The sequence below is a fragment of the Vigna radiata genome, chromosome 6 (assembly GCF_000741045.1).
Source record: "Vigna radiata var. radiata cultivar VC1973A chromosome 6, Vradiata_ver6, whole genome shotgun sequence".
Lineage (NCBI taxonomy): Eukaryota > Viridiplantae > Streptophyta > Magnoliopsida > Fabales > Fabaceae > Vigna > Vigna radiata.
The window spans coordinates 27,135,427-27,146,460 of NC_028356.1; the positions used below are offsets into that span (position 1 = coordinate 27,135,427).

The 11,034-nt window shown below is 31.3% G+C and overlaps 1 protein-coding gene across 1 annotated transcript; it reads right to left on the reverse strand.

Moving 5' to 3' along the window:
• Nucleotides 1-5,267: 5,267 nt before the first annotated feature.
• Nucleotides 5,268-10,405, reverse strand: LOC106765281 (proteasome subunit beta type-3-A). The gene is made up of 6 exons (XM_014649850.2): nucleotides 10,144-10,405; nucleotides 9,937-10,044; nucleotides 8,016-8,105; nucleotides 7,446-7,530; nucleotides 6,387-6,481; nucleotides 5,268-5,522 (listed from the first exon to the last, which is right to left on the reverse strand). Exons 1-6 carry the CDS (start codon nucleotides 10,329-10,331, stop codon nucleotides 5,474-5,476), a joined length of 615 nt encoding a protein of 204 aa, XP_014505336.1. The 5' UTR covers nucleotides 10,332-10,405; the 3' UTR covers nucleotides 5,268-5,473.
• Between the last annotated feature and the right edge of the window lie 629 nt (nucleotides 10,406-11,034).

Here is an 11,034-nt window from a genome sequence, read left to right on the forward strand (position 1 = left end):
AATGACTTCTTTGACTTTGAGGATTCCTACAAAACAAGTTTAAGCAACAATTTAGGTCCCCAATCTCTTTATGGGTCCTTGGGGTTAGTATAAAATTGGAAAATCATTTCACAAGTTTGACCCAAGTATATTTTCCATTAGATACACCAAAGTGCTTAGTGTTACGCTTATATAAGGTGTAACCATGTTTCATACAATAAAAACAACAAATACTATGTAGTTTGGTTTTCACAATTGTTCCTTTTTCAACCTAAACTTTATGTGTTCTCCTATTTCGATTTTTCTTTAAATGCACGTTTTTGTTTTTAAATGAGTTCTTCCTAATTTCATTTCTCATACAAGATCCAGATTGAGTTGCTTTTGCAAGCAAGTTTTCTAGAATGTCAATGCCAAACAGATGACCCTTACAAGATAAGCATTCAACAGGATTATGACATTAGACTCTTTCATTTCCAAATAAGAAATTTTATTTCTAAAAATTACTTCTTCATCTAAAATTTTTTCATACTTAATTTTTAAATCATGAAATTCATTTTTTAATTTTTCATGTGCAGAATCCAATTTTTCAGATTCATTAAGCAATTCAAGAAAAACTTTTTGCAAGTCTAATTCACTAGTTTCAAAGCTAGAGTCACTTACTTGGTTTACAATGTCTTCAGTATCTACCATTAAACAAAAAATTGCTTCTTCATCTGAGTCGCTTAAACTAGATGAACTAGAATCATTTTCTTCCTAAGCAATGTATGCTTTCTTCTTTTTGTGAAACTTCTTTTCTTTCTTTTCCTCACTTCTTTTGTTTTTAAGACATATGCCTTGACATGTCCTCTTTCTCCACATCCATAACACTTGTAGCTTGAGGAGGACCCTTGGTTATCCTTCTTTTCACTTCTAAACTTGTCCTTACCCTCAGCTTTTATGAACTTGGCAAATTTCTTGATCAGGAGGCTCATGTGCTCATCATCATCATCATCAGAATCATCTTCAATTCTTGAGCTATTTCCCTTAGAGATTTCATTTTTGAATGCCAAGGTCTTCTTCTTTCCTTGGACTTCTTCTATTGTTAATATATTTAGCTCAAGCTCATGCTTACGAAGCTTTACAAACAACATAGCCATGGACATTGAAGATAGATTTTGTGACTCTGAGATTGTGGTCACTTTGGGCTGTCAAGTCGTGTGCAAATATTTTAAGATTTTCACATTAAGTTCATCAGTGTCAAATGTCTTATCCAATCCAGTGACATCGTTAACGATATGAGTGAAGCATTTTTGCACATCCACTATGTTTTCTCCAGGCTGCATTCGGAACATCTCATATTCTTGTATCAAGGTGTTCTTCTTAGCACGCTTCACATCGTTAGTGTCTTCGTGAGTAACTCTGAGTACTTGCCAAATTTCTTGAGTTGTCTTACGGTTATATGTTAAGTTGTGTGTTTATGTTAATAGGGCTCAGCCCATTCTATATTTAGGGTTTAACCCATATGTTACATTATAAATAAACTACCCTATATGTATGCTAAACACACAAGGGAGATTTCTCCTAATCTTCTCCACTATTTCATACTTACAAACTTAAATTCTATAGAATTCATCAAGCACAACCGTAGAAGAAATAATATTTATAGCCTTAATGTCAAATTGTGTTCTTTTATTTTCCTCAACAGTCTAAGACAAATATGGTTTTTCTTGTTCAACACCATCAACAATTCGGTTTGGTATAAAAGGACCATTTTCCATTGCTTCCCAGATGTCTCTGTCAATAGACCCTATCAAAATTTGCATTCTGACTTTCCAAAAGGCATAGTTATCACCAGTAAAAAGTGGTGGTCTGTTGATGGAAGCACCTCCAGCATAAACTTGGCTATGTTTCGCCATTTTCGTAAAATTTGAAAAATTATCAAAGCAAGCTCTGATACCAATTGTAGGAATTGGTATCGCGTAGTGGAATGTTAAAAGAGCGTCATAACAGACACAAACCAAGAAGGGGGGGGGGGGNGAATTGGTTCTTTTAAAAAAAATTGCTTTCTTTTAGGACTTTTGTCAAACAGTTTATAAGATAAGAGATATAAAGATAAAGAACAGTACACAAAGAATTTTTATATTGGTTTGAATCAAAAGATTCAACATCCAGTTGTTAATCACTATAATAAAGTGATTAACTTTTCACTAAAAATTGCTTTGAGATTACAATATGAACAATGAAATAACAATAATAGAAAACACCTTCCATCGACACACGAGAGAATGAAGACCAGCTTAATCAACTTGTAGAGAACCGCTTGCATCTTTAGACACACTAAAATCAAGCTTCTCCTTCCTCAAGACTTGATCAAGCTTAGACTTAAACTTAAGAACTTCCTTAGAACCAATTATGTGCTCTCAAGAGTTTAAGTAACTTGTAAAAGGTTTAGGAGACTTCTATTTATAGGTAGGAGTCGGAAAATAAAAAGACTGCTTCCAACTGCTAGAGATAATCAATTATGAAAAGTGATAATGAATTATTTTAGGCAGTTATGAGTTTTGAAACACGTGATAATCAATTATTACTGAACCCTGAACAATTTTAAAACTTGTAGAAATAATCGATTATCCTTAGTGATAATTGATTATTATCGAGACAAAACATTTTTTATTTTTGCTTGTGATAATCGATTATCCTTATAATAATTAATTATTGCCACAAGAAATCAATAACATAAAATAAGTTATAAGATTTCTAAGTGCTTACAATTGAAAGATAACTTTAATAGAAATGATTTCTACAAATAATTTTTTAACAATTAATGTATTTATTTTCTTTAAATATTAAAATGCATCATTATCAAAATCTCTTCAAAACATTCGTGTTTCTCCTTAGTAAAAAAACTATTTTTAAATTTAGAAATATCATTTCAAACATCTATTTTGAAAAATAAAAACATATTTTGAAATAAAAGTTTTAAAATATATTTTTATTTCGAAATTTTTAAATTTAAAAATAACTTTTAGAACATCCATTTATATAATATATATATATATATATATATATATATATATATATATATATATAATATGCATTCTAAATTATTGTTTCGAATAATATTTTCAAATCTAGAAACTTTCTGGTAAAATCAATTCCGAAATATATTAAATAAAATGAGATGCAGAATAACTTTTACTTTCTGGAATAGCAAACTGAAATGCATCACATCTCACGCACCCATCTTGATCTCGTCATCTTCCTTCAACTTATCTTACCACTTTTTCTCCACCCATCTTCCAGAAACCGGCGTGTGACCACCAAGCTTGGGGAGGAGTGACGTATGAAGGAGCTTTAGAACGAGTTTGGTGGATAGGAAATGTGAAAGCTGCACTTTTTGGGAAAGAAACAGAAATTCAATGAACATTGTACAATGACGGAGAAAGCTGCAATTTTGAATCTGTACCTCTTTGTAAAGTAAAGGAAGTGGCAGAAACGGAACTGCAATGAAGAAGGTGCGGCACTAGGTGCAGAAACAAATAAAAAGTTAAGTTTTGATATTCAGTTTACTCTCCTCTTTTAAAAATGTCAATGATATAAAAATTGTATCAAATCAGTCTTCATGACACCATAAACAATAAATCACAAGTTTTCATACCTAGATATCCAATATTTTGTTATTTGTTAACGGAATATGTTATCAACAAGTTTTTCATGAAGTGATTTGTTGTTCATAACAACAAATCACAAAATATTGGATACCTAAGTATGAAAACTTGTGATTTATTGTTCATTAAGTGTTGTCATAAGGACTGATTTGATACATTTTTCATATCATAGCGACTAAAGATTGACATTTTTAAAAGCAGGGACTAAACTGATCATCAAAACTTAACTTACGGACCAAAAAAGAGTTTAAACCAAATAAAAAAAAAGTTAAAGTAAACCGAGCCTTTGAGTTAAGGGGTTTGGTCCCTCGATCACCTCAAGTGTTATTCTATCTCTCTACTATTATTTTTTATTCCAAAAATGTTTTACATCTCTTCATTATTATTTTTATTTCAAAAATATCTTACTCCTTCATGTTAGTCTTAATAATTTTTCTTTTTATTTTCCTGCATTAATGAAGCATTCACACACCTTTCTATCATCCTCAACAATCTTTCTCTTTCTCTCTCTACACTAATGGAGTATCTACATGGCTTAGATTTGAATTTGTGATATATTGTAAAATATAAAATTCAGACAAAAATTCAATATTAGTGTTTCTACCACTTCCATTTTATAAACTTAAAAGTTAAATACAAATACAAAATAATAAACATAATAATATTAATAGTAAATAATAATAATAATATATTATTATATACTAACTTTATAATGAAAGAACTAAATAAATTTTAAATTTTTAATAAATAACTTTTCTTTTATATTTTAAGTATTTAATAATATTTTTATATTATTTATTTAATAAATTAAATACTTTATTCAAGTTATTTGAGTCAAACATGTCCGTAAGTTAAAATATAATGTAATGTTAAAAATTATAAATATTAAATGTAAAAATTACATATATATATATATATATATATATATATATATAAACATTTTTCTAAAAATTAATAACAAAATCTTAATTTTACATTTTACAATATAACACAAGTTCAAATTTGAGTCATATGAATACTCCATTAATTTGGATAGATAAGAAAAAAGATTTTTAAAAATCATAGAGAGATTTAAAATATATTTGAAATAAAAGAAAATAATAAAAAAATATAAAGTATTTTTGAAATAAAAAAAAAATAGCAGAGAGAGAGAAAAAAGAACATGAAGTGATGGAGAGAGTAACACCCTTGATTTAATGCACACAAGAAAACATTATTTTATTTAGACTATTTCTTACTGTACCCCCATCAAATTTCTCCCTCCAACCCCATAAAAAAAATTCCGAAATAAAAATTCCGTAATAGGAGAGGATGATTGCTTTCAGGAAAAACATTTTCAATGCTGTTTATAGTCCGGAAAATACAATCCAGAAGTTATAGGATACTGGAAGAAAAATGACAGGGTACATAAAGCAATAGCCTTAACGAGCAGCGGAAATTTTTCATTTTTATTGTTGAGATATCAGACCACAGTTTAAGCAGCTTATTATAAGTGATTACCTTTTATTAACTTCTTGAAAGAACTTCTTAAAAGTAAGTGTATTTTAAGAAAAATAATCACTTCATTCAACTAGCTTTACTTAGAAAATTTTTGAAAAAGAATATCAATTTCTCGAAATTAATACTAGGTCACTGATAGAATAAAACATAAACGGGAGAGATATAGATGAGGCAATTCTTGTATCATTCAACCCTGTCTGCCTGAAGCATAGAAACTCAAGAATCTCCTTTCACTGGTAATCTAAATATAGAACAATTGAGAACGTCTATAAAAACAGTCAGGGTACATTTTAACTAAAAGCCATGCCATTCAGCTCCAAACCAAACAGAAACCCAGTCTTACAAAGTTAATCCATCCTTCCCTTTAAAATCCTTTCCTTTACTTCAGTTGGTGTACTGCATAAGACAAATCAAGATACCAATAAGCCCTTGGAATAAATTAAGAGGCATAAAACCAAACCTAAATAAATGGCATCTGGCAATAGGCTGGAGGGGGCAGATTTGACAAAAGAAAACAGAGATGTATTGCCATGAGGATATGCAGATGCTCTTCATTTATGTAAGGACATTCTTGAAAGAAATCTCACAATGACTAAAATTATTACCAAATTATATTACATGTCAGTTTTATAGAATTGAATTATAATTTTTTGAGAAATTTTTCAAGTCATTGTAGCCAATTTAGTATTTCTTTTGCCTTGGCACCAACGATGCTGTGTTTTGAGTTTTGTCAAAATTCAAGTTCAACTCTATGTTCTTTGTCACCTTTGTGCCTATTAAATTGGTATGGGCGCCTTCCACCATGTCTCTCGGCTGCAGACGAGATGCGTGGGTGGTGAGGCTGACTACTGCAGTGTTTGCCAGAGGCAGAACTACTCCAATAACTAGTGCACAGCCAGCTGCATCCGTGCTAGGGCTTAAGTCCAACATTGGAAATATGAGATTTTAGGAGGGGGGTTTATCTCTGGATTCTCCAAATGAGACAACTAACTTCTGTAGTTTAATCCTCCCAAGGTTCTTATTACAATCCATAAAAATTAATCGTAACTAAATAGCATAAGGAAGTTTCCCTACTGTGGATGTTTTATCATGGCTTCTTATCAAAATAATTTCATGCACATGCAAAAGTCACAACTTAGTGCCTCGTGGCTGGTTAGAAAGACAAGCGCATATAAAATAAATGTGCTATTAATGGCACCGAAATTGACAATGACAGCACATAGACCAAATTACTAAGAAAATCAGAATTTGTAAACTTACACAACATAGACATGTCCTCCCCAACCACTTAAACAATCACGATCTACAGACGATAGTAGTGCTTGGGAGATGGTCTCAAACAACTCCTCTGGTTCCTGTGTCAAGATCAGAAACCAAGTAGAAAAATCTTAAGCTGTCTCTTTAACAAACACCGAAAAAATATGATTAAAACCTTTGTAGTTAAATCACTAGAATGACAGTGGAAGATCAAGGCAATATCAAAGCATTACTTGTCTCTTATATTTGAATTCCAGACTAACACAACATAAAACCTCTCGTGTCCATCCAAGAACCCCACAGTTATTAAACATTTCACTAAAGTTTATGTTTGGTAACCTAATTTGTCTCTGTAGTTACTTCCTCCCATACCAAACAAGATATCTCATGAAATTACTTGCAGAATAATTAGTCAATCTTCTTAAGCTTTAAATAAAACCCATGATGATTTGATTAATTATGTATAGATGAATGATGTTCATCTGTTTGGATCATCCTTATAATCCAAACCAAACCAATCAAATTGAGTTGGATTTTTAGAAAAACTGCATCTAACCCAAACCAGACCAATCAAATTCAATGGTGATTAGTTTGGGGTATCGATTTAAAATTTACAAATCCAATGAACCAAACCAAACTAAGTACAAACTTTTGGGCAAAATTAATGATAAAATTATGTACAAACATTTTGGCAAAATTAATGATAAAATTATGTACAAACATTTTGGCAAAATTATCTTCTTTTTCTTTTTCTCAAAATATAATTTGGTATATTTGCACATAATTAGATCCAATTGATCCAAATACAACCAACATGTTCTTGATTGGGTTGGTTTTGTTCAGATTTTGATCTTTTTTTTCTGTTGAAAAACCCAAACCAATGAAATTTATTGGTTTGAATTTTATTTTCTCTCCAACTCTATTCAAACTCACTCAGGAACAACCCTAACAATAATAAATTGTACATGTTAAAGTAACGTAAAACCCGACTATATTGATTTGCATAATAATCACATTAAAGTGTTATCTGAAAGACAAAACAAGATAATCTTAGTGACCAACCATGTCAGGCTTAAACATTGACTCACAAGCACCATACAGGGACTCGGATGCAGTGCCGGAAACAACAAAATCTTTTGCAAGCTCCCTGCATACAAGAAAATTATAAGATAAACAATTAAATACATGCTGCGCTTATGACGATATGCAAACTTAAAAGGTTATTTAATTTAAGTGAAAAAATGCATAAAAGGCAACATCATTTCTGTTTGATAAGTACAAAAAATTTTAGCTTCTAGTCCCACAAATTCCGTCCATCTCTATCACTTCTTTTTTGAACTATGCTGTTTTTCAACTACAACTTGCTTTTATCTTTTATTAGAGCATGTTTACTTCCAGTTTCATTTCTTGTTTTCCTTTTTCAATTACAAAGCTATCACCTTGTCTTCAATTCAGTTCCTGTCTTCCAATAGGAAACACTAAATATAAGTTTTCATTGGTTTTATCTGTACTTATACTAATCTTTGAAAACGGATTGAAAAGCAAATGATACTAACATTTGCAAGTTTTTACACATACCAGATGCCTCTACATGATTTAATATGGACAGTAGAGTATAAAAATTTAACTTACTTTGCTCCAAGACAATCCATTGTGCAAATGAATGGTTTGTCATCGTCCCCTAATCCAGCAATTACAGGCTGGCAAAAATATGGACCAAACCTGAAAAGCAAAAGATGAAAACTTGTTTTCACTACTATAAATTAGAGTTTGTTAACAATTTAACATAACAAGAAACTTATGAATCTTATAGTTTACTGTGCTTTGTTGTAACCCCGTCTACAAACATGCAGAGTGAGCCAAAAGTAAATACAGAAATTAAGCATGGTTCAACTTCAACCTACAATGAGCTATTGGTCACACATTCAAATAATGAATTGCTGAGTTAATTTTTGAATTGTGAATTGGACACCATAAATATCACATCAAGTCGTAAGATACATACAAAAATAAATAAACACAAACATTCATATGTATACATGCATACTGGTACACTCATAACTACATATGTATGCATGTACACACATTTTTGTGCTGTGTGTGTGAATGTATATACATACATATGCTTAGTGTAATATTTTTAAACAAGGAATTGAGAAAACAATTTAATCATAAGTCTCAACCAAATCCCAAGTCTCCTGATTACGTTAGCCCTCCACCATTATAAGGGTCAGTATCAACAAATTTCCAAAAGATTACCATGCATGAAAACCCTTCACCATCAGAATAGTGCGTAACAGTTAACCATATAGATCCCATCTGGGAGTTCCAAACCATAATGCAACCAAATGACTCCCCCCACACCATATGCTGAGTCAAAAAGGAGACTTAATCAAACCATCTTTAAACTAAACCTTCTCATAACACTGATAACTCGGTCTCATTTCAAAACTCTACACATTAAATTTCAGTTTCCAAAACAATTTAATGAGGATTTTACATCTTACGCAGTAATAAAGCTTATCTATTGTAGACTAATTATCCAAACCCTGATGTTTTTTGACAACGCTAAGTTTGGCACAACTTTTTTGACAAGTATTCTTCTCTGAAAACAAAACCAAAAGTTGTGTGAGAGTTTTAACTAATAAGACCAAGTTTGGAAATTTTAGCTTAAAAGCTACCCCAACCCGCTTTCTTTTAGAAGAAATATGATCCTGAAGTGTTTCTCTCCAAATATGTTGCCCGGCTTTTGTTTAAAAGAAAAGCCAAAACAACTGGGCCAGTCATTGACTTAGTAAGCTCGTGTATGTAAAACATGCTCAAGTACACAAGTAACAAACTAGATTCCACCCCTGTTAAGTCCTGGTTTGTTTTTTAGTTATTTATTTAAGAGCAAAATCTAGCTCATTATCAAATCAAGTCAGGATTAATAGATAAACTACTTACTTGAATGGTAAAAATGGGAAGGATGAAGGGAAAATGGAAAACTATCTTGTTTTTAAGGGAACGCAAAAAATAGAAAGGAGTGTGCAACAGGTATTTTGCAAACGGAACTTCAGTCTCAGCTAAGTCCAGAAAGGAATATTTATCAGAAATATACTAGCAATACGCCCTTACCACATTCTTTTAAGTATGTTCTATTATTAGTTAAATTAATTTCAGAAACAAAATTGTATGTGTTCCACTTCCTATTTGACAAATGCCAATTACCAGGAGTGTTACAATGTGTCTTGTTGAGGCTTCAGGAAACAGACATACAAACACAGTCACTACTTAATATACCTCAATATAAAAATAAAATAAAATAAAATAAAATAAAATTAAAACCACCTTGCCAACTTGAAGGCAAACCGTGAATCATATACAAAAAGAAAACTACTTTACACACAAGGGTATCAATCAACTCAGCTAAAACTCACCCATAACAACCCACAATACTTCGCCAGGAAAACCCCATTTGTAACAGCACCAAAAAATAAAAACTTCCAACAAATATTCCTTCAAAAGAAATCAAGAACCGCTTTTTTTTTCCCTTAGATCTAAGCGGCGTTACCTTTTCTCATAGAGCAAGGCAGAGACCAAGCTGGCAAAGGTCTCCGGTTTCATATCCCTCTCTTCACGAAGCTGATACAGTTTGTGCCGGAAAACGAGACGCTGATACCTTAAAGTAAGTAATGGAAAGCAAATACAGTCAAAAACAAGATTTGTGTTGGCAGAAAAGTAATGAATTGGGAAATCGAGAAGGGAGAGTAAAGAGTACAGAGTCTGAGCATCGGTGGCGAGGCCAGAGAGAGCAATGAAGAGCTTATCGTGAATCCTGGAAATGCGTTGGAAATCGGTGGCTATGGTTTGGAGCTGAACGCCGAGCCTTCGGTCGCTGGCAATGGCGAAGCAGTTCTTGCCGACCATGGCCACGACGGCGCTTCCGTTGTACTCGAAGATCGACATGCTTTGAATTTGATCCCGGCGAGGATTCTTGGTTTGGGTTTGGGGTTAAGTCGTAAAATAATGTTGGTATTTGAAGACGAAGACCATCCCAGTTTTCTTTGGGCTTAAGCCACCAAATAAAAATAAATAAATAGAAATAGATTTTGTTTAATTAGACATTTTATATTTAGGTTTAATAATTCTGATAGTACTATTTTTTTTTATTCTTTTTAATTAGTTTTCTCATTATTTTTTTTTTCTCAATCTCTATTTTTGAAAAATTGAAACAATTAGATCATTGTCGTTAATTTCGTACTAACATCGTTAAAAATGTGACACGTGTTAACTCGTGATTTTTTTGAATTTTTTAAATATATTTTTAATTATTTTTATTTTATTTTCAATTTTTTCATTTATTTAAAAAAAATTGTCATGTGTCAAGTTGACATTGAGGTGTCACTATCAGACCATGTGTCATTAGATTTGTCTCAATTTGATCCATATATTTTTAATTTGTCTCAATTTGGTCGTGTATTCTTATTTTGTCTTAATTTAGTCCTATTTTTTAAAAAAACTAAACAATTTTGTTTATCTCCAAGTTCAAACAAAATTTTATTTGTANATAAATCTTTACAAAGAAATTTATACAAATTAATTTTTTTTACAAACTAAAATATGACGCATTTTTATTTATATAGTAGTAAAGAAATCATTTAACCTAAAT